The 24,660-nt window shown below is 34.6% G+C and overlaps 2 protein-coding genes across 10 annotated transcripts; one reads left to right on the forward strand and one right to left on the reverse strand.

The window, feature by feature from the left end:
* Positions 1 to 3,725: 3,725 nt before the first annotated feature.
* LOC107420697 (BURP domain protein RD22) lies at positions 3,726 to 6,015 on the forward strand. Its single transcript, XM_016029724.4, has 3 exons — positions 3,726 to 4,330; positions 4,476 to 4,581; positions 4,843 to 6,015. The coding sequence occupies exons 1-3, from the start codon at positions 4,292 to 4,294 to the stop codon at positions 5,784 to 5,786; spliced, it is 1,089 nt and encodes a 362-aa protein (XP_015885210.1). The 5' UTR covers positions 3,726 to 4,291; the 3' UTR covers positions 5,787 to 6,015.
* A 155-nt stretch (positions 6,016 to 6,170) lies between these two features.
* LOC107420696 (helicase and polymerase-containing protein TEBICHI) lies at positions 6,171 to 23,478 on the reverse strand. 9 transcript variants are annotated; one of them, XM_025074943.3, is made up of 28 exons: positions 23,324 to 23,478; positions 22,646 to 23,088; positions 22,317 to 22,497; positions 21,330 to 22,196; positions 20,742 to 20,806; positions 20,522 to 20,627; positions 20,244 to 20,444; positions 19,890 to 20,090; positions 19,239 to 19,400; positions 18,909 to 19,148; positions 18,492 to 18,704; positions 17,891 to 18,241; positions 17,424 to 17,576; positions 16,745 to 16,963; positions 16,233 to 16,451; positions 15,933 to 16,050; positions 13,623 to 14,815; positions 13,231 to 13,428; positions 11,986 to 12,245; positions 11,524 to 11,713; positions 11,295 to 11,402; positions 9,957 to 10,309; positions 9,172 to 9,280; positions 8,934 to 9,071; positions 8,625 to 8,721; positions 8,352 to 8,541; positions 8,123 to 8,256; positions 6,171 to 6,895 (listed from the first exon to the last, which is right to left on the reverse strand). In XM_025074943.3, exons 1-26 carry the CDS (start codon positions 23,357 to 23,359, stop codon positions 8,435 to 8,437), a joined length of 6,528 nt encoding a protein of 2,175 aa, XP_024930711.1. In that variant the 5' UTR covers positions 23,360 to 23,478; the 3' UTR covers positions 6,171 to 6,895; positions 8,123 to 8,256; positions 8,352 to 8,434. The 9 variants fall into 9 exon arrangements, with proteins under 9 accessions (XP_024930711.1, XP_024930710.1, XP_024930708.1 ...); XM_025074942.3 differs by having other exon boundaries at positions 13,623 to 14,821; XM_025074940.3 differs by having other exon boundaries at positions 8,137 to 8,256; positions 13,623 to 14,824.
* Positions 23,479 to 24,660: the final 1,182 nt, after the last annotated feature.

The following is a 24,660-nucleotide window of genomic DNA, read 5'->3' on the forward strand; positions in this document are numbered from 1 at the left end:
GAAAAAGAAACCAGAAAAACGAGAAATAACACGCTTCACACGCTTGAGGCAGATACTTTTAAAATTGAATAATCTTATATGGAGAAGGAAAAGAAGAACTATCCAAAAAGGCCCAGAACACCAAATAGAAGATGCGCAGGAAAAATGACAATGGAAAATGCCCAATAATGTATATGATATCAATAAGTTGCTCCACTCACTTTGCCCATATATACGCTCTCCAAATCCTATTTATTCAATTTTCTTTTAGATACCCACGTTCTATATTTGGATTGTGATATTAATTGGTTTAATATCAATCTACGAGGGCCAGGTTTTGCTTTGTCTCTAATATAAAATCTTCTTTTTCCAATTTCCATGCACAATAATATTATATATATATATATATATATATGAATATTTGTCATGTCACTATAAAAGAAAGAAAAAAGGAAAAAAAAAAAATTTGTGATCACACATCATATACCATCACAAATCGCAAATGGATTCCACTTTTAACTTGCTTTGATTACAAGCTTATGCTGTCCACATTAATTGATTAAGATTCAAGCTAAACATCATCACAATTATTTCACAAACATCCCCTTAAAGGGAACTATTTCACTATGCAAAACCGCCCCACCAATATTGCTTTGCCATGCAAACCCCACAAGAATTGACTAAGTTCCTGACTCTACCTATAAAGGGAACAAAAAATTTCTTTACTAGTGGATGACACTAATCCCCACCAAAGTTAACTAATACAAGAACACCTTAATATTACCCTTTTAAAAGGAAGATTAGTGGACAAAAGGGTGTTTTTAGATACATATATATATATATATATATATGTATATATAATATTTGCTTTCCTTACATGTGAGGGAAGAAGATATGAAGATGAAGATGTAAAAAAAAGGGAAAAAAAAAAAACAAAGAAAAGAAAAGAAATGAAGAAGAAGATGATAGTGCGGTGTTGCCAAAGCCAACCGACCATAGGATAGGACTTAAGGTGGATTACTAAAAGTAATTAAAAAATAAAGGCCAAACTTTCCCTCCCAAATTCAAAAGGGCAGCCAACCAAGTTACCCAAATATTTTAATTGCTTTCTAACCATGCACCCACATGTTATGTGGGATATATTCATCTCGCTCAAAGCCCTTTTGACCAAAAAAAAAAAAAAAAATCCCATCTCCAAGTCTGCAACTTGCATTTATGGGAATAGGATCCGTACTCCATTGCCAACAGACTTAAAAGATTTAGAACAATAAATTCGCAATTGCTGTATATTACGGAACGAAAATGGCCCGATCCATGTTTTGATACGTTCGGCCTATGGTATTGAATCGGCAATTTACTTATAAAACAGTGGTCCGATCCATGATCCAAAACATTGGGCCCTATCATACAGAATTGGGCTGTTCATTAACAAATAATGAACATGAGTTACAGGTATCTAAGGCCAGAGGGTAGTAGCCCATATTCTAAGACTACAACATAACATTTTGGCCCATTAATGAAGGACAACGCTCACTCTTCCTCCTCCTCCTTCATCCTCCCCTCTTCTCCTTCTTCATCCTCCTCTCTTTATTTATTTATTTATTTATTATTATTATTATTTTTTTTTGAATCCCAGAGCCAACTTCACAGGACAACACTTAGTCATTTACATTTATTGGGTCTTTTGTGGGGAGGCTCTTTTTTAAAGCAATATGGATGCAAGAAGAGGGAGTATTTAAAGAATTTGTTGGTAGTTTGATCTTCTCCTTGTCTCAAAAGTGCTAGACATGATAATTTGATCATTTTGTGATACATGTATTTGAAATCCCTTCAAAAATATGAGGTAGCACAAAAAATATCCAATAAAAGAAAAGGTTTTTTAGTTGCGTTTGGTAATGAATAAATCGTCAATTAGAGGCATTTAAGGTGGAAGAATACCGATTATTATCATTTTTTAAGCTATGGTCGTCGGTCCAACTAGAAAAATTAATGAGATTTAGAAGAGACAAATAAATGCACGTTTATCTCTATCCTAATCTGTATGATGTTCCAAATTGTTATCATTTTTTAAACCTTTTTTTGGGAGGTGGGAGTTGGGGAGCAGAAGAATAAATACATTTGGATGATTTCTATTTACTGCCAAATTGGAATTGCCAACCATATTGGAGACTATCAAACTTACATTGATTGCACCAATTCTCTTTCTGAGACATTTTTTGATATGATATATAATTCTCTAGTTAATGCTATAGTTAGAGTTACATACATGGTTTCTAGGCTGATTTAGATTATATCTCTTGGCGACAAGTGCCATATTTCTCAGTTATTGATTGAACTATAATTTGATATGAGTAGCTTTTCTTAAAATCAAAAAATAAACGAATTATCACTATTTTAAAAATACTTCGACAAATCTAATATAAAATAAAGGAAGCAAATACATTGAACTATGAACACTACATCTTATGAAAAGAAAAATCAAAATCCCTCACCGAAAGAACAGAATATATAGATGAGTAGGAAATATAGTGAGGTATTAGGGTTGCAATAAATTCACCAACTTTTAGGTGGTTTAAGTTTTGACATCGACCAACTTTATGCCCAAATTTATTATTCAAAATACCGACCTCACGAATTTCACACTTGTCTGCAGTTTAATCATATATTCTCATATCATCAGTAGCCCTCCCAGTGGCATGGGAGGGGACCCTTTGCTTATTTACTCTTCCTGATTATGAGGGTAGAAAGAAAAGCATGCAAAAAATCATTTGGTGAATTATATAAACTTGACAATAAGTTTTAATAGTTTTGAGACTAATAAACCTCCAAAATTAAAGTTGATAAAACTAACAAAATGATTTTATGATATTTTTTATTATACTTGAAGGTTTGTTAATGTATAGTTTTCTATTTAGAATGCGAGTTATGATAAATAATTCAAAAAATTTAAAGATTGCCTTTTTCAATTTAAACTTTGATTTCGTCACTCAAACCCATAAACCTCTTTTTTTCTTTTTTTTTTAAATAACTAATGAACTTGACATCCAAAATTATGATATAGGATGGTGATGGATGGAAATAATAGAAATCTGAAAGCCAAATTAGGCTTCATTCCGAATTAATAAACATATTTAATCGCATCTGTTTTTCAAATGCCAAAAAAAAAAAAAAAAAATTAAAAAAAAAAGAGAAAATAAAAAAATAATTTTTTATACTTTTTCAATTTTATCATAATTACATTTGAATCCATATTTTAAAAAACTCATTATAGATCTCTTTTTGGTATTCTATACCTATTAAAACAATTTTATCTATAAATTTCTACTAGTTAATAATATTATAAAAATACAATTATAATTTTTAATTTCTAAAATTAATTGATAAAAACTTATACATAAAAAGTTAATGATAAATTTTTAAAATGTAAAGGCTCTACGAAATCTAAACAACATCATTGCAAAATGAGAATTACAGGGATAAAATATATATATATATATATATATATATATATATGAATAAGAAAAGAAGAGAAATGTCTGTCGGTTTGACTTTGAGAAGATTCAAAAATCTTTTAAGAAAATCTAATTGCAGATGCGTGTACCACAAACTATCATCCTTTGTCTAAGAAATTGACAGTGTACGCATTATGCATCATGAAATGGCAAAGAAATAAAAATAACAGTAATCTTTATAACAAAATCATGAAAAACTCCTACTCACAACTCCCACTACACCCTCATAATGAGGAGTGGTTGTCGGTTTTAGTCTGATGACAAGTCACGAACTGATTAAGAAAGCAGAAGTCACAAACTTATTAAGAAAGCAGCTTCTTCGTCGTAACTGTGCACATCAACAGAGCAGTAGTGACAGAACAGCCTAAGCAAGCAAGCAAGCCATACAGGACACTAGTCTGAGCTTCTTATCTCATAAACTTTTTAATCACATTTGAATTTCCATAACAATCTTTCATTCTTCCTTTCTAGTTCACCACTTGGCCCATGTCACATTGGTTTCTTGTTCATGGGTCATTTCCCTTGTCTGCTACTTACTCTCTCCCTCTCTTTCCCACACCTGTCCCATATGACGTACAATGTATTAATGTGAGTAAGCCAGGGACAGTTGGAAGTAATTAAGCTAGTTGATAGTTTTGGATGGTGGTGTGTGTTAAGTGTTGAATGCATGATCAAATCTCATATCCATCTCAAAATCTCCTTATAAATTTGCTTTCCATCCACATGCTTTTCTTCATTCCCATCTAAGCTTTTTAGCTCATTCTCTTCTTGCCTCAAACTTTCTGCAACAATTTCACAAAATGGCATTCCATCTTCATCGAGTTCTTGCTTTTCTCACAGTAAGTTTTCTAACTTTCAAAATACTTCTGGCTTTGTCCGAAGAAATTGTGAAGGATTTTGCACTACTCTTTCTTATCTGCTTTATTTTTCTTCGTTTTCCTTTTGGCTCTCTTTTGAAGCTAATGAGTGTTCATATGTGTACAGGTCGTGATGGTGGTGAGCCATGCCGCTCTGCCACCTGAACTTTATTGGAAGTCTGTCCTGCCAAACACGCCAATGCCAAAAGCTGTCACTGATCTTCTGCAACCTGGTTAGTTTTTGAAACCTATGAGCTCCTCTCTTAACTATTTTACCGAAAATATAAGGCATGTGCTGTAGCATAGGAGAATTTTTCTGCTTCCTAGAGGACCAACACAACTTAAAGACCGGGATGAGACTTAAGTGCTGTCCAACTATGAGGTTGGAACTTTGCATAGGAAGGACATGTGACAATAGTTCTATACCAAATTATTAGTATAGTGGATTTTGTCAGAGACTAATTTCATGTTGATATGCGAGCTTTGATTTGCAGACTTTGTGGAAAACAAGGGCACTGCTGTAGCAGTAGGAAAGGGTGGAGTAAATGTGAACACCGGGAAAGGGAAGCCAGGTGGTGGTACCCATGTGTCCGTGGGCAAAGGTGTCGGGGTAAATACAGGAAAGCCTGGCAAGGGAACCAACGTTGGTGTTGGCAAAGGAGGAGGGACTGTAGGCACGGGCCACAAGGGCAAGCCTGTCTATGTTGGAGTAAGACCAGGACCATCACCATTCAACTATATTTACGCCGCCTCTGAGAATCAACTCCATGATGACCCAAATGTAGCTCTTTTCTTCTTGGAGAAGGACCTGCATCCTGGCTCAGAAATGAACTTGCACTTCATCAAGAGTTCGAATTCACAAACTTTCTTGCCTCGCCAAGTTGCCCAATCAATTCCTTTTTCATCAAACAAACTGCCTGAAATTTATAACCAATTTTCAGTGGTACCAGGATCAATAGAAGCTGAGATAATAAAGGAAACAATTAAAGAGTGCGAAAATCCCAGCACTAGAGGAGAGGAAAAATATTGTGCAACCTCGTTAGAGTCAATGGTCGACTTCAGCACTTCCAAGCTTGGAAAAGATGCTCTGGCAGTCTCTACAGAGGTGGACAAAGAAACACAGATGCAAAAATATACAATAGTACCCCAGGTAAAGAAGATGGTAGGTGACAAATCTGTTGTGTGCCATAAGCAGAACTATGCATATGCTGTCTTCTACTGCCATACAACAGAGAGCACAGAGACTTTCATCGTGCCCTTGGAAGGTGCTGATGGGACAAAAGCTAAAGCAGTAGCAGTCTGCCATAAAGACACATCAACATGGAACCCAAAGCATGTGGCTTTCCAAGTGCTCAATGTCAAGCCAGGAACTGTTCCAGTTTGCCATTACCTTCCTGAGGACCATATAGTCTGGGTTAAAAACCAGAAATCTACATAAGTGACTTCAAGCCATCGATATCTATTTGCTTCGCGTATTTCAGTGTATTTCAACAGTATGAAAATCAGAAAAATAACTTATTATCAGTATTTACATCGATGCCACACGACACTCAATTCCATGTATGTTAATAAAGCGTGTTATAGTTATGGATGATGCATCATATACTGTAATAGATGATATCTTAGTAGTTTGTACCTTACGATAATATATTTCGTTATTTTCAGAAGCCTAGACGTGAATCTATTATCTATCCACTGACAAGAAGAGTCAAAGAAGAATAGGAAATTGGTAACTAATATAATCTGTATATTTTACAAGCGCAAGCCTTGAGCCATGTCCAAAATAAGCCTTAATCTAAAATGAAACTTTTTAGGGGCATACTTCAGGGTCAATTCATGATCATATATTATCACTTCAAAAGCGTTTAAGACCAAGAGGCCGACTTAGCCAGCCCACGAACGAATTTTAGATTAACAAATTCTTATGAATAGACGTACACTTTTATAATCTCTATTTCTAGACTACAGATCATAAATAATCAACATGAGAATAAAATCAGACAGCCTAATTTCGTTTCTGGGGGAGTGCCTAGTATTCCAACATTTAGTATTCCAAACCCTAAGAGGTCTAATCAAATGAAAGGTTACAAACATTTATTTTAAGATATTATTGGTATTCCTGGGGCAATTGGATTATAATTCACCACAAGCAATTGTACACATGTACATATTTCTCTGTAAACCAAAATAGCAACATAAGATTATAAAAAATAGCAACATCAACATACCATAAATATATAAGCACTCTAGAAAATTTAGATAAATTCGGCAATGAATTGAGGTTTAATGTTATCATAGTTTAAAAACTAAAGGTGCTAAAACCAGGAGAATTGCTTGAACAAATCTGGATAACAGTCAATATGTAAGTCACTTTTTTACCAAATATGCAAAGCATCAATAAAATCAGAACAGTTGAAAATTTGGAGCATTGATCATACCTGACGAAGGACATGCAACAGCCACATCAAGATCCACATGACCAATGGTAGAATACCATACTTTTAATTCCTTTGACATCAAGTTGATGAAAAGTGGAAAGCAAACAAACTGCAAAGAAAAATATTCACAATAAAAAAATTATCCAAACTACATAAAATTAGGCATGCATATTTTAGAGTGATTTGGCAATATAGTATTTTATTCATTGGCCAGAGAAGAAAAAATGAGTGGTACTTATTTCATCTTTCATGATGAATAAAGCATCTCTTCTTGTTAAAACATTACAATGTATGGGGCATACACGATGGCTATTTTATCTTTAGAGAAAACCAGCCTAAGAGCTATTCAATTTTATATTAGTGACTCTCTTTCATTCTTCGAAAAAACCACTTAATATCCCTGATATTTAGTTGCCCCTCCATATAAATTGTCAAAATGCAATAATAAACAGTGCTATTGTTGGCATCAAACGGAGAAAACCAACAATCTTTGTGCTAACACACTTTAAAACATAAAGATGATTGAGGTTTATTTGTTATTTGGAAGTCATTTAAAAAATCCCAAGTTTTGTAAGTTATCTTTCGGTTTTGTGTCAAAACCAAGTAACATCCTGTGGCTGTCAGCAGACATATTCATTACTTGGATTGAGAATAACTCTTTAAACACTTCTACGAACTACCACATGAAAACTTAAATGGTAATCAAATTACAAGACCCTTCGTGATTCTGAGTAACGTAAACCATATGTCACTCTCTTGGTGAGTCCCAGGTAGTGGCATCAGGAAATTCTAGCAGTTAAACTAACAAAATCTGAGAGGATGAGCTAATTGCCCACTTAATTAAGCAAAACACTATAATAATAATAGTATTAATATTATTGTAAACTGTGGGAATGACACCTAACTTGAATGGTTGAGCAATGAGACCTGCTAGGCTTACAGATGAACTTAATAAAGTTCAGAAATAAAACATGCAAATTCATAAATTATAAAAGTCCTGGTATAATGATCAAATATAAAACGATAACAGCGGCAAGTAAAAATCAAATAGATATCCCTGACCAACCAAAATGTTTGTATAATAGACACCAATTGTACTGCCACAAATAGGTAAATGATACTACTTACCATTCTATTAACTCACTAACCCAAGCTATTCAGAATGCATGATGTTCTCAAAATAGATATTTACTTTATCATCCTAATGATTTGATTACAAGTCACAACTTCATCAAGAAAACCATGATACCAATAACCAAAAATCTCCTTAAAAATGGAGGCCAAGAATATTTCTTTAGTCAGTTGGACTGAATATAAATGATAAAGCTGAGAGTACATTGAATGAGGCACCTATAGCAATTCTCAAACACCTCTACAGTTTCCTTTTTCAGAACTTCTAGCCATGAGATGAGGGCAAAAACAATTGCAAAAATGCAAATTGAGCGACAAGCTCATACCTGGCTCTCATTCCTGTCAACAAATATTAATTTAAGGAACACTAGAATATTAAGACACTGAATTAATGTATGAAAATGATGTTTAGCAGGTATTGAGTTACAACTTACAAGTCATTATGTAAAACAAGCATTAATCATAGCCCTCCAACATCATGAAGCTTTGGCTTTCTCTGGTCAACAAAATGAAACTTTCACAATCTATGAACCGGGCACAAGAATTTATCTCTGTATTGATCAGCCTGGAAAGGTTCAAGAGAACCCCATGTTCTTCCAACTTTCAGTTTGACATGCAAAGGAACTGAAACAGGGATTTATGTAAGATATACTGAATATTGTCCTTACAATATCAGACAGCATATCTAAATAAACTACAACACAAACCAAGAAGCGAAGCAGCATTCTCCATGCACATTTGTAACAACAATGCAGCTTCCTTTATCATAGAAGGATCAACTTCCAAAACCAGTTCATCATGTACCTGTATAACCACTAAGATAATTTATCAACTTCACTCAACTTCGCATAATTAAGACTTATAAAAGGAAACATATACCACATAAACTAAGTTTCGTGATTAACTGAGTATTTCTACACATATCTATATCAACCTCGGAATCTTCAATTTGTCCAAAGAAGTTGAACGGAAATTCTATGAAATAGAAAACAAAAGCAGCTATGTCCTAAAAGAACCTGTAATAAAATCCGACAGCAGCCCTTTAGCATATGAAACTTTGTTGCAAGCCAGGAAGTAGAATCAGGACTGTCAACTCCAGATATCACAGAATAAATGTTTATCATAGCGATCTTAATGATATCAGCAGCAGAGCCCTATAAAGGAAGATGTTAGTACATATAAATGCAATATTATGCTTCACCTGTTTCATATTCCCAATCATAAAGGAAAAAGGGAAAGACGAATAGATTATACCTGGCAAATAGAATTCACAGCTTGTCTATGAGCCTTTGCTCTTTCCTTGCTGTTTCCAAATTTTATTTTTGACAAGAACCGCTTTCTTCCCTTAAGGGTTTTCACATATCTAGAACAAAAACAAACAAAAATAATTAACTATTGATATAGCTGAAACGGGGGGAAAAAAAATTGAGAAAACTGTATTGCTTGTCTTATTTATTTTTCACTTTGACAGGATGCTTTTCCTACAGTGCCTGATATTAAGATCAAAATGAGAGGAAACAATTATTGCCAACAGCAATTGTAATTAAATAATACATATAACTTCTTCATCCAAGCAAACAAAATAACTATTTTGAATACAAAAGTACTGCAAGTGTATAGCATGTTGGCTTGATACATATAGTTGGAGCCCATTACTAATACCTTAAATTCTAAGGTCAATATTAACAACATGGTAATAAATATGCTGTTGCCTATTTGCTTCAATACACTAACCCTATTTTTTGGGTTGGGCATGTGTAATATTTCTCCATTTTGGTACTATTATGGACAGACTCACTTCCTAACATCTTAAGGTTTTAGGTTTGATGGTAACTTACAAAAGTAATGTAACATATAACCCTTAACAATGATTCTGATGATATAATATGCAATTAGAAGGACATATAATGAACACAGAGACGGGGAGGGAAAAGAGCAACTCCAGATAGATTGGGATAATAGGACCTTAACTAGTCCAAGGTTAAATAACTATAGAACAGAATAGATAAAAAGGAAACGTCATCAGCATGATGTCCTACCCCTTCTCAAGACAGTATGCAACTGCTTCACAAAGCCAAGAAGCAACTCCAGGAAAAGAACTCTTAAAGCTTTGGATTTTCTCAGCAGCTTCAGCTGGACTGCATTTAAGATTCTCTGCAAGGGTGTTGGTGCCCATTCCATAAAGGATGCCATATACTAACCTTTTGGTCTGATCTCGTTCATGAGAACCAATAGAATCTTCTGGACACCCTGTCCATCTTGCCGCTATCATGGTAAATACATCACCATTAGACTTACTAAGGAGTTCCATTAGGGAGGCATCTTTAGAAAAATGAGCCATCAGCCGCAATTCAATCTGGGAATAATCTGCTGTCAAAAGTAACCAATTGTTCTGCAATAAAAACCATGAATGAAATAACTACCATAAAATTACAATGCCACAAAATCTCAGGGAGAAAAAAATCGTTTGAAAATCCAACAGAAACATTCACAAATCTAGAAGCCAAAAAGGCAATTTTGTCTGTCAAAAATACAATGCAGTGCTTCCCCGCAGCCTCCCAAGTATATAAAAGGGGCAAGAGTGCCTAAAATCTTCTTTTCCTAATACTCAGAACCAACCACCTTCTTCACTTACAAGCCATCTGCTACCAGATAGTGTCACTTCCTAATCCTACCTGACCTAGGCAGAAGCGTTTTATTGAGTCCCCTTCTGTCAATACTTGTTAAGCTTCTTTATCAAACAGCTAAACTAAAAAATAAAAAATAAATAAAAAAAGGAAGTTGTTCTTTAGCTTCTTTATCAAATAGCTAAACTAAAAATTTGATTTAGATTCCATAAGTTATAACTGAAAGTGCTTAACAGAAGTAGATGTCATTAGCAAGCTACTAGATTCTGTAGGAAGGAATCGCATCAATATGCAAATCACTAGCACATCAAACATTAATCTCCTTCTGTTGATTTAGATTTGTCTAATCTCTCTCATTATAGTAAGATAGAGGAAAGAATCCAAGACAAGTACCATAGTATTTATCTTAAAGGAATTAAATACATACTGTTAAATCCAAACTTCGGTGGTATAAATTCTAAACTGTGTTCTCCTGATGAGAGCTTAATAAGGGCTTTGTTCTGGACGTGCTAGGTCAGGAAACAAGGCAGGTCAATCTAGGCTTACAGGAAGAAAAGCAATCACAGAGTAGAGGTGAGAAAAGAAAAATCTCGATCTAGCTTGCCTTTTATAAATAGTTTTTCATTTTGTGATAAAAAGTTTCCTGGTTATGGGCACTGTATTCTTTGGCTTGCTTTATTTCAGAAGTTCTTTGAATATATTGGAAAATGCAAATATGTATCTATAAACTTATGAGGAAAATACCACCACCTGCGTAGGAACAAAGTAATCACGAGCATTGATTTTATAACAGTCAGCATCAGTGTCGCTTCCATTTTTAGCCTTATTAATTTTGACGTCAACCATATGTTCTACACACTGCAGAAGAATACATACATTACAGAATATTAATTCATGACATTAACAAAGAACTTCAATTATTAAGGAAAAAGAGTATAAAAAGACAAACTATGACATTGGGATTTGGGAGAACCCAAACCTGTAGATTAGGTTCCTCCATTGAAAGCCGTCCAGTTGCAGTTGATGTTTGGAGCCAATGACCATGTAAAGTGTACTTTTGTGTCTTGACAGACAGCCTAGAGAGTGAGCAAATTGATCCCAATGTACAGTTTAAGAGCTTTGCCAATGTCCGATGCTCTTTAATGACTGGAATAATAGGATGCTCATGCCTAAAACGAAACCAAAAGAGGCCTAATGAATTCCTTGGAAAAAACAAAAACAGATGAAGAGAAACCAATCATCAAAACTTCAAAATGCATCAAAGTCCTGAAAGCATCTCAGGTTTTAGAAAACAATCAATAAGGAATTGAGTTCTTTAAACTTTTAAAATTATAAAATGATAAGTCAGAAGTGTGATGAAAAAACAAGAAGTTTATAATTCTAATCAGCATGTAAATTCAGCTGGGTAAGTAAACATACAAGGTATGACAAATGATATCACCTTAATAGATCCAAACAATGCTTGTCTGTACTTGGATGCTGTTTTCCTTTGTTGTGCCCATCTGGTATTGGTAGCTTCAAGTGTCCGTAAAGTACATTTGCAATATCTGCTGCCGTGTACAAAGAAAATGTCATACCAGCCAGCTTATAAGCTTCCTTCTCAAGTTGCCTTAGCTTCTTCCCTAGCACATTACGTGCTTGCAGACATCCCTCCATATCAACACCCATTCCCCAAACCTCCATATCTGCAAGAATGTTTACCTAAGATATATAAAAGCATTAAATTAGTATCAAAGCTAAACGAACTGAGAGCATTAAAATAAATGCTTTTTAGAATTGATCAGATAGGTGACAAAAAATACAGTCAAGTATTTAATCCCAGACTTAACCGGCAGTAGTTAAAAAAAAAATATATATATATATATATATATATATCCAGACTATGGTGCATTTATACATGCCACAGCCACCAATCATTAGTAAATAGTTACAGCTCATCTTATATAAAAGTCTGTAATGATTCTACCTTGTTTGCTTCTTTACTTTTTGACAGGGGTAGGGAGTGTGTTGGGGGAATAATTAGTGAACAGAAAGAGTTCAGGGATTAATACTATTAATCTCCTATTAATTTCTACACACATACCCAAGAGGGCAGCCTATAAGCTTTACTTACAATTTTAATCATAATTTCTTGTACCAATGCAAGTACCCAAATAAAATTCTCCATCTAAAATTTTCTAGCCAAAAGGCTAAAAGCATTAAATTAGTATCCAAGCTAAAAGAACTAAGAGAATTAAAATAAATGTTTTTTAGAATTGGTCAGTTAGGTAACAAAAAAGAGAGTCAAGCATTTAATCCCAGACTTAACTGGCAGTTGTGAAAAAAAAAAATTCCAGACTTAAAAGGTTGGTGAAAGGTACATGGGGACCCAATGTTGGTGCATTTGTACATGTCAAAGCCACCATTCATTAGTTTGTTTTCTTATATGAAAGCTCTGTAATGATTCTAGTTTGTTTTCTTCTTTCCTTTTTGATGAGAGTAGGAATGGTGTTGGAAAAATCATTCATAAATAGAAAAGGTTCAGTGCATTAATATTATTAATATCCTATATATTTCTAAACACATGTCCAAGAGGGCAGGCAATAAGCTTTACTTAAATTTTAATCAGAATTTCTTTTAACAATGCAAGTACCCAAATAAAACTTTCCCTCTAAAATTTTCAAGCAGAAACGATAAAAGAATTTACCAATGGGATTTCTATGTTCAAAAGTGCTTCAGTAAGTTCTTCGGAAACAAGTAATTTCCAAAGAACAGAAGATAAGGCCCGTGTTTGTGCAACCCGGCGGCAGCAACCATTATGTGCAGCTCTTCGCATCTGATTCTTCCACCTGCCATTTTGGTTAGCAGCTGCCGCAGCCTCACCAGACAACCTTTTCTTAACCTCCTGTTATCAAGTTTAAAGCTTCAGAAGGCAAACCAAAGCAGTGATGAACATTGAAGTAATATGTGTAAAAATTAGATGGAATAGAGAAAGTACTTTGTGTTACTAAAGTGAAAAAAGAAATTATCTAGTCCAAGTAAAAAATAAAACATGCTTGATTCTGACTTCACTTTTGAGGATATCATTCTTTTTATTACCTTCTCCAGGTTAGGATTAGAGCTTCTCTCCTCATCAGGCCACAGAATCCACGCTACAATGCACATATCAATTCCATCTCTTACATGAATTGGGGTCAACAATAAGAATAAGCTGTCTATGATCTCAAAACCCATATTTTCCCCTGCTGCAAGCTGCTGGCAGGCAAATTTCTTAAGTGAAACTGCAGGACTTTTGAGTGCCTGAATCTGAACTTTCAAATTCCACGTAAATTTTCTCACATCTTTTTTCCCCATTATTCCACTTATCCTGTTCCATCTATGTCTCACCATCTCCAACCTATGATCAAGATTCAAAACATTCTTCTTGTCACCAGATGCATTCAAGTGTGAGCAATGATTCCTTTCCTTGTCAAACCAGAACAGATCCTTAGGAATATTCACATAGTACACAGCAGAATTTTCCCAACAAATGGCTATGCCAAGTATCTCAAATGGGGCAGCAGTGTTCACTTCTGATCTTTTATTATAATGGATATCAAAACAAAATTCTCCAGCAGTGTCCCAGAGATCCAAGAAAGAATCAAACCCACCAGAAGTATTAATTGCATTGATAGGGCCACAGGCACTGAACTTATGTCCAGAAAATAAATTTTCCCTGCTGTTCATTTTCCCCATTTCAGGATCAAAACACTTATCATCTGTCATGGTTCTATCACCTTGTTTTTGTAACTGAATTGGGTGGGCTATATCAACATTTTTTGTATGATCAGCAGTAGCATTAAGCTCACCTTGAACACTAACAGAGTCCTCCATTGGTACCATGGAATTGTCAGCACCAACATTACTTTGCATGTCACCAGTTGAATTCCCTTCAGTTGAAGCCCCTATGCCAGTATCTGATATTTTAGTGGACTTTATTCCACTTATTGAGATAACTTTATTTGAACGAACAATCCCTTCCAAAGATTGCTTAGTTGCATGTTCCACATGTTCTACATCAACAAAGTTAATAGTTTCATCATTATTTCCAGGAGAAGAAGTTGTAGGCTCTTCCAGATGAGGACTGCCAATGGCAGTTGAAAATGCTGGTCGAGAAAACTGAGGGACATTAAATCCAAGTGATTTATAGGCTGCAAATGCAGCAATCCTCGCTTCTTCTGCCTTTTCTAGAACTATCTTGCGTGCACCATTCTTGATCTTTTTGGCTACTCCCACTTGTATGCGTCTTTGACCTGATCCTTCTAATCATATAGTCAACTTCTTAATATTGGGAAAAACAATTACTGAAATTCAAAAGAAAAAATATTCGCAGAAATTAATCCATAAAAGTAAAAGCATTAAAGCTTTAAAAGAAAGATGACTGCCAAACATGCCTGAGTTCAGGAACTGATGGTAACCTAACATGAATCATCCAAGTTGTCTATACATAGTTAAGCCAACTTCCTGACAGACTAGCTTTCAGAATTGATGTTACCTTAAAATAAAATTAAACATTTGTTAGCACTTTATTTCAGTTTACTCATTCATAAATGAAGATAAAACCATTAGTATTTTTTATTTTCATATTTTTTTTGTTAAATAATAAGATATGCCTATCGTCTTTCTTTCTTTCTTCCATTTTTTTCTTTCTTTCTTTCTTTTTCTTTTCCCTTTTTTTTTTTTTTTTTTTTTTTTTTGGGTAACTAATAAGATACACCTATCCTTCTTCTCCTCTTCTTCTTCTTCTTCTTCTTCTTCAGTTCGGAATCCTAGTTTAAAACATAAGGTAGGAAATGTATAGAGCTCAAACACTATATGAACAGATTGAACCAAGACTCATACCAGATGAAAACCATACAACCAAAGCATTCAAGGAGCATACAAGCATGTTCAGAAAATATCCATATCTCCAATCATTTTATTGGAAAAACTTATCCTTCATTGGGTTCATTTCAAGAATTAAAAGAGAGCATCACTATCCAGGAACCCCAACATGATGGACAATGCAATAAACTCTATGTACAATAATATATGCAGTTTTTTTTTTTTTGGTAGAGGCATGCGTTTGATGCTTGTTCGATATTTCACTCGATTAATTGACCCTCTTTCTTCTTTCTTGCTCTATCTATTTTCTAAATTCTTCTCCTTTTCTCTTTCTCAGTTTCAATATCATTAACTTTCTTAAGATCCAATAAGTAGATTTTAGATGACAAACAAATAACCCCAAAGACAAATAAATATCATATAACCTTACAATTCAGCCAATTATCCAGTTAACAATTTTACAAAACATAAAGATATTACCATAACAAGCTTATTATCATAACTATTAACCAAAAAAATCCATCTAACCAAAGTCCTGATCATTACCTTGTGCTGCCCATGATGAAGACTCAAAAAGAGCTTTGAGTATTTCAGGAATAGATGCTTCAGCAATTGCTAAGGGTGTGCGCAGACCAGCCTTATAGAGTGCCCTTGCACGAGAACCCTAAACATCAAAAGTCAACTTGGTGTATTAATAAAAGCCATGGCAGATGGTAAAACATCAATTGCATTTTACGAGGCAATTAACTACCAGGAGTACTTATCAGCAGAGTTTATGAGAGAAAGGGAAAAGTAAATAACTAATAAATAGAGAGAGAAGGAGAAAGAAGGAGCAAATTCGCTTGCCTTAACATATGGTATGGTAGTAAGCTCCACAATTTCTCCTCTTACTCCAAATGATACACGATTTTGGAACTTGGCAACCAAGCCTTCCAGATCATGCCATCCAAGTCTTTCACAGAACAAGGATACCATAGATGCAAACCTTCCAGCATTCTCTTGTAAGGCTTGTACCATGCCTCTGGCCACTTTAAAAGCTTCACAGACCTCAGCTACAGGGGCTTCCTTCATCCCAGATTTCAAATCCAAACATTATATACAATCAAAACCAGTTAGATTTTTCTAAAAGAAAATGCGTAATGATTACAAGATGAACAAACTAATGGACATGCAGTGTTGAGCTTTTCCACATGAAGATTGGAAGAAAGGAGGGAGGGAGGGGGGGGGGGGCATGAGAGAGAGTGGGGCTCTAGTATCCAAGCAAACTGTATGCATATGTAAGCACTGAATAAATAACATTGATGGTGACAATATTCATCAGGCTGAATAAGCAAGATAGCATATACAAGAAAAAACACCTGAACAAGCCTCGACAAGATCAAAGCAACATAGAATCTTTTACACACTCGAATGGCTTGATCATCTGAAAGCAAAGTATCTGTGATCCCAGGCCTGATTCCACATTTGCCATGCAACCCTTTCATATTTTCTCTTGACCTATTTGATGGGCGCATGGGTGCACCATGTGACATCCGCATCAAAAATGGTTCTGTTACTCCAACTCGATTGCCAACAGACTGTAATTCACAAGTTTAGAATAAGAACACTAACTGATACATAAAAATAGAAAATGGAACATAACTGACAAAATTACTCAACAATAAATTCCTCACACAAAGTAAATATATAATTTGACCAAAAAAAAAAAATAATAAGGGAAAATTTTAATTCCACCAAATGAGTGCTTAAACAAAACTCTTTGGTATCTAAAAATGCTCAATAAGAAACAGTCAGGAGTTTAGCTCCTCAGGAAATCAATAACATTGAAACAAAGTGGTTATTGAGTCCATCGGATCAGCTTTGGTAATACTATACATCCTAAACAATAAACAAACTTAAAGTCATGGCCCAGAGGGCTTGCTTTTGTGAGGCCAGAAAAACACCAGAATGCACTCATAATAATTCCAATAAAAGCCCCATATTAGCCCAAAATGGTAATTATCAAATGAATTGCATATGAGGTAAGAAGCAAATTACCTGGTCAAGAGCAGATAATTCCATGAACCGTTCATAGTAAAGTTCCCAATCTGGCTCAATATCGACATTAATAGGTGTTACCAGGTAAACCAAATGCAAATCAGATGCAAGTACAAATCCTTCTCTTGCCCTTGAAAGATCATCAAGTACAATCTACAAAACCAACAAAAATAAAATAAAATAAAATAAGATAAAGCTCAACTAAACAAGACTGATCACATAATAAGGAATAAATGGAAAAAATTATTGGAGCATACAAGCATAGACATACAGATAATATAAATTTACTGGAGCAAACAAGCTCAAAACAAAATATGATAAAGCTCAAGTAAACAAGACTTCAAATACCTGCTAGAGTACATAACTAGAGACAAATCAGTAGCATATATAAGTAAATGGAACCAATACAATAAAGATAACATAACACAATTTTAAAAACTGATCACATAATAAGGAAAAAAATTTACGAGTGATTCTTCCGGGGAGAGAGAACTGCCAAAAGCTGCACGCCCGAGAGGTGTGGTACTGTATATCTTAGTAGTATCATTCCATTCAAGAAATTTTCTGTGGCACAACCATCTAAGAGATTCTTGTGCTGACTTAACCACATCTTCAAATGGTTTTGTAGAGTTGAGAAGTGTACACTTGACATATCTATGGATATCATTAGCAGTTTGAACAATCCCGCCAACTACAACTTCTAAAATTGCATGAATCATTCCATTCATATCTTCAGAAAGACAAGAATGCAATGGTGGACAGCTCTCATTAAGAAGTGCCAAAATTCTTTTGATCTCCTCTGGTTTGCAAATCAATACCTGCAAAGTGAAACATTAGGGAGGAAGTGCATTACAACAAATAAAGTCTAGCTGACATCCTCACTTGAAAAAGCCTAATAAAAACTCAAAAAGTTGTACAAATATATAAAACTGAGAAATATAACCACACAAGTAATAGTTGATTTTGAGAGAAAAGTAACTAGTCACACATCAAGTTGAAAATAGATAATCACATCAAAGGTGGCACTAAGAAAGAAAACTAAGAACAAGCTAAAACACTTAAACATACACTTTCTCCTTTTGTATCTATTCCAGTACGACCAGCCCGACCAGCCATTTGCTTATACCTCGTCCCATCAATAAAATCACGACCAATCCTGGGTTGACGGAAAATGACCCTCCTAGCTGGAAGATTAACCCCAGCAGCTAAAGTAGATGTAGCAGTTAAAACACGAACAAGGCCTTTGCGATAGCAGGTTTCAACAACCTCTCTTTCCTCAACCTAAGAAATCAATAGGGTTAAAAAAAAAAAAAAAAAAAAAAAAAAAAAAGGGGGGGGGGGGGGGGGGGTAGCTTAAACGTAAATAAGGAACTCATATAAACCTAATATTGCAAAGAAAAATAAACAAAAGGAGCGCAAATGAGAAGTTATAGTTTCCAAAACAAAAATAATAAAACAACCTGAGGAAAGAGTAAAAAAATATACCGTGAGCCCAGCATGATGGAAGGCAACGCCAAAAGGAAGAGTTTCTTCCAATACTGGATCCAATCCAACCGGACACCTTCGCAAGGCTTCAATAGCTGAAGCAACATCAGCAAATTCAGTATCATCACTCTGAACATTATCCCGCTGATTTTTAAGGAATCCTGAAACATGCCTAGCAGTTGATTCGCAGCCTTTTCGACTAGAGCAAAATATCAACACAGAATGACCATCTTGAACAACCTGAAATATATTGCATAATTCATAAAATCCAATATTTACATTACCACCCAGCAACAACTTCCTACTAAAGAAAGAATGTAGAGTCCACACCTCATTGCACAATTCCACAATATGATCAGGATCTTTGCCACCAAGGTTGGCCGCTTTAGGGATGGTTCTAACAATGTTCATTTCTTTGTTATAAATCGTGTTCCCAACTTTAATATATTCTTCTAATGGCACTGGTCGGAAAACTGTTTGGTATAATGCAGCCTGCATAGATTTTTATGGACAAATAGGGCATGTATGATAAGTCATACAAAAAGGCTTGAAAATTAATATAAAGATTGAAGTACTTGTATGATTTTTACCCGCCCTCAACATTAAATCCTTAATTAATTATTCAATTCACTTTTCCTAAGAATTGAAAAAAAATAAAAATACAAAGTATTTAGTTAACATTTTTCCCTTATAGTCTTTCTTCATGCACATACTAGAACTTAATTAAAATCTCCCAGTCCACTTTCCATAGAAAATTATGTGCTCATTTTCTTTGCTTTTCAATACATGACAATCTCAAGTCTTTGACTATGTAGAGATATATTACTACATCAAGACAGCAACAGATCAACATCTGGTACCACTTGGGTGCCCACAGCCTGCAGGGGCCAGTGACATTTGAAGCTCCTTCATCAAAGAGAAAACATTGCTAAACAAAGAAACATATTGAGAGCATAATAAGAGCTCTAAACTTCAACTTACTTGAAGCCAATCAGCAACAGCCGCCACATTGGGCATGGTTGCACTCATGCCAACAATTTGCAGACCTTGAGCAGGATCAGCCTTACTACTGCTCATAGCTGAACTTTCTCTACTACTTGCTTCAGATGTGCCTTCACCAGCTGCATACTGAAGCTTTGTTAGCATAAGTTCCAAAAGATAGCCTCTACTCCGATCACCAACCTGTTATCAATTATAGGCATGAAAACAGTATATATAAATCCATTTCTTGAATATAAAGGAAAATTAAAAGTAAAAGGTTCCAAAAGAAAAAAAGTTAACATATGCATACAAAAATTATTGATAAGAAACCACAAAATAATAGAATAAAAGTACCATGTGCAGTTCATCTATCACAATAATTCCAATTTCTGACAGACGACCATCTTCCAACAATCTGTTTATTAAAGAGTTTGCTTTCTCTATTGTGCAGACAGCCACAGAAGTATCTTGAGGAAGTGTTCCACCACCTTGGTTTCCATAATAACTACGAACATGCTTACCAAGTGGCTCAAGGAGAACCTCCAAATGTTCTGCCTGCACCAATCAGTGCGAAGATTTAATAAGATGAATAAATTTAAACTTGTTAATTTCAGGGGAAAAAAAGATATCACCTTTTCTGCACATATTGATACATAAGGAAGCACAAGTAGTGCCATTTTTCCAGATGACAAGACTCGCCGCAGCATTAATATTTCAGCAACAAAGCTTTTACCAGCACTGTAGCAGAGGGAAAAAGATTAAGCAATGTGTAAAATCACATTCGGAAGTATAACTGGAAAATATCTCATCCACTGAAAAGTATACATTCCAATGCACTTCATCCAACAGTACCTTGTCGATGCACAATATACAAGATTTCTTCTCTGCAATACACCATCCACCTGAAGACAATCAACCTGAAGAATGGAGAATGCACAACCATTATGCATTTAACTAATTATGTATCATCGTAAAACATATTGAACTCATTACTATGAGTAATAAAATCAGTATATTTAAAATCCCAACCACATTAAAATTGTATTCAAACAACTTAAATGATAAGCAAGACAATACCACATGACCAGCTATTTTGAATCAGAAAGCATAAATTTCAATTGCAAACCTAGCTAGAAATATGCTAAAAATTTATAAAGACAAAGAGGACCTGAGGAAGAATGGAATTGGAGGCCCATATAAAAAGATTATAATAACTGGACAAAATATAAGTCAGAATTAATTTAATAATTGTAAAACATGGGTAAAACATTAGAAAATCATTGGGGCTACTGACGAAAAATGCTGCTAGAGAACTATTGTATTTATATGGCTGTTTTGAAAGAAAAACTGATATAGCATTGCAGGAGAAGAAAATGACCAATCCCAAAAGAAAATATTAACGAAGTTAAATTAGAATCTTTATTCAAATTTAAATAATACCTGCCAAGGATACAATTTTAAAATTCCTTTCTTTTTATATATGCTGCATATTTCTGACGGAAGCCAACTATCCAAATTTAATCTATCTCTACACAGCATAATACTTGATGGAGTACTTTCACCAGATTCATTGTTACCAATTGGCTTTGTAACTTCATGTGGAGAATCAGATTTCACGCTATCATTATCCTCACCCACTAAATCCACTTTCTTTTGAATCACTGCATGAACAGAAGGCATCTCTTGTTTTCCATACATTTCTTCATCTGTACAAGATGAGCTGTGCCAATTTATAGTATTAGCATTTCTCAGGACATTATGATCTATGAGACCCGACTCAGATTGCTCACCCACTCGATCAGCCATACCCATTAAATCATCTGTTCCAGAATGATGTGGGATTCTGTCATCCGAACTTCTCTCCTCAAGTGAGAAATCAAAATGCTTAACAGGAAGAGGGGAATTTTCTTTATCTAAACCCATGTGGGATTCTGCACCTATATCCATATTGTCACCTTTATTTATCACATCTTTTGCCTTGCCGTTGCAGTTTCCACCTCTAAAATTGAATGAGTTCTTTGTAGGATATTGGCTCTCCGCAGCACCAATTTCTTCAGTAGCCTGAGCACGTAAGCTGACCATTGGACCGCACAAACCATCAGCAAGTTGAATTGCTTCATCCCAAAAGGCTTCTCCAGGTGAAAATATAGAGCTTCCACGTGTTGACTTCGGAGTTTCACGAAAACAAGCTTTTGTTGTCAATGAGCCCGGTGTACAGCACTCGGTCATCTTTACAGATGATTTAGGCGTATTGCTACATCTCTTGAGAATTGGCTGAATGGCAATCATGTTATTACCAATGGTAACCTAACAATCACAACAAACTTAATGATCAAGATATCATAAGAATAGCAAAATTACTGAAATAGATCATAAATATGAATACCAAAAGTTACAACACCGGTCAAAAAGAGCTAAAAGGGATACCCCAGTTCTAGAAAGAACCCCAGACTGAGTTTCTTCGGAATTATTCTCATCACATCCTGAATGCGACTGTTTCCTACTGCAATGCTTCTTTTTAGATATGTGAGGCAGTGACGGACTAGCTTGCCTTTTATGGTCATTCACGTTCAACTCTGAGGGTAAATTAACATTTGACTGAAGATCACTGAATAAAAATAATAAAGGGTGTAACAACCACTTAACAAGAAAATCACCAATCAAACAGTACTGCTTGGCCAAAACTAATATTAAAAAAAAAAAAAAAACAAAACAGAAACATACTTCCAGCATAGGTTACAGATAAAGTACAGTACCTACAATACAATGACAAAAAGTCTGTTGCAAACTTTTTTAATTCCGAGTTTTCTACACCTTGCAGCAGAGCTGCTGAGTTGCCTTTTGCAAGTCCAACTTCAGCATTGCCGACTTCAGATAACGCTTCCGATTTTCCCTTCTGAACTGCTTCAAACGCTTCAAGAGTTTGAGACTGAGATGGCAAAGGGGCTCGTTCGCTTTCATCTTTCAAAGAGCTATTAATTTCCGATGACAAATTCCTTCTAACTGGATCTTGGCGACCCAATAAATCACTCTCTGTGTGCAAAGTCTTGCGTGTGTTATTATCATCCTGTGAAGTCACCAAGTAATTGTCCAGAGTGCCTTTTGCACTAGGAGACCTTCCTTCTACTTCGTTGTTGTTAATTTTCTTCCCAGGTTTCAAAACAGGTGATAGAGGTTTCCGTTTTTTGGAAGCATAAAACTGAGCATGTTTTAAAAAATAATCACACAAAATTAGTAGCGAATTTGAGAAAAATCGTAACAAATTGCGAAAATTATACATGAAATGGGGAAATTTTCCATCGAAAAATAACAGCCGGTGAACAAAGTCAAAACGCCTCGCGTTTCCAAGAAAAGGAAAGAAAGATCCAGAAAATGAAGAAGAGCGTTGACAATTTCTTGGGATTTAGAATACGGAATAGATTTCCAGGGTTTACCTGATCGATGCGCGTGCGAGGCGAACCAGACGACATGATCGGAGAACGGAGAGTTCTCCGCCGCAATCTTTAATAAAACCCTAATTCTCTTTTGCCTCCTGCCCCGCTATCTCCACTTGCCTTCTGCTCGGCGCTTGTTTTTTAAAAATATATGCTTCGGAAAATAGCCGTTTAAAATCAAATCCACTTGGATACCGAGAATTCTTTTTTAATTGCAATCTTGCCCCTTCTGACTTTCTCCATTTTCAATTATATCCCTGATCACTCGAGCTCGATTCGATTTGGACCGCATGACATTGGCATGTGAGTGTGACTTTTATATCGACATTTTTATTTATTTATTATTATTATTATTTTTTTGAAAGGTTAGGTTTCGTTTATTATAAAAAATAATATAAAAAATTTATAATTTGTAAAACAATCCAATCAAACAAATCTCCTTTGGTTCTCCAAAAAAATATATATATATATACACTATTCCTTTAAGATTAATTGCTCCGGACATAATGTCTTGAATAGATTTTGAAAGTTACTTATTCATATCTCGTATTAATTTTTCATAATTTTTTACCTAATTTTTTTTAGATAAGTGCAGTTTTTATTTTTATTCATGTTTAAGGGAAACTACATGTCAAAAATATATATTTCAAGTTTACAAATTATCATAGATTGAATTGTTTATTGAGTTAATATTGTATAAGCTAAAATTTTATTGCCTCTTTTCATATTGATTATATGTGTTCCTCTTACCCTAAAAACAAAAAAAAACAAAAGAAAAAAGTTTATACTTATTCATGTATATATAATTCGATATGGGGAAAAATGTATATACAATTCAACTATGTATATAATTCAATATGGGGGAAAATGTATATACAATTCAATAATGTATGTAAATGATGCAATTAATTGAGTTGGCAAAAATCACATTTTTTTATCTTTTTCTGTACAAATTCGAATTTGTAATACATAGATGATACTGTTAATTATAAAAAAAAATATTCAACTATGTAAGTAATATATATCAAATTTATAATTTGAAGTCCCTTAGAAATTGGACGAAAGGCCAATTTTGTTATGCTGCTGTTAATTAATTAATTTATTTTCGTATTTTTTAACAATTTGAATCCCAATGTCTTTTTTTTTTGGGGGGGTGGGGGGGGGGAGGAATGTTGGCCAAATCTAAAATTGTGATAGTTAGTTACCTTCAATTTACTTGTTTTAATTAGTTTTTTTTTTACATCTTTCATTATGAAATATATATTTCTTGATTTCAATAATACAATCTTGTTAATTTATCATCAAGAATAATAAATATTGATTTTTTGATTTTTTTA

The sequence above is a fragment of the Ziziphus jujuba genome, chromosome 5 (assembly GCF_031755915.1).
Source record: "Ziziphus jujuba cultivar Dongzao chromosome 5, ASM3175591v1".
Lineage (NCBI taxonomy): Eukaryota > Viridiplantae > Streptophyta > Magnoliopsida > Rosales > Rhamnaceae > Ziziphus > Ziziphus jujuba.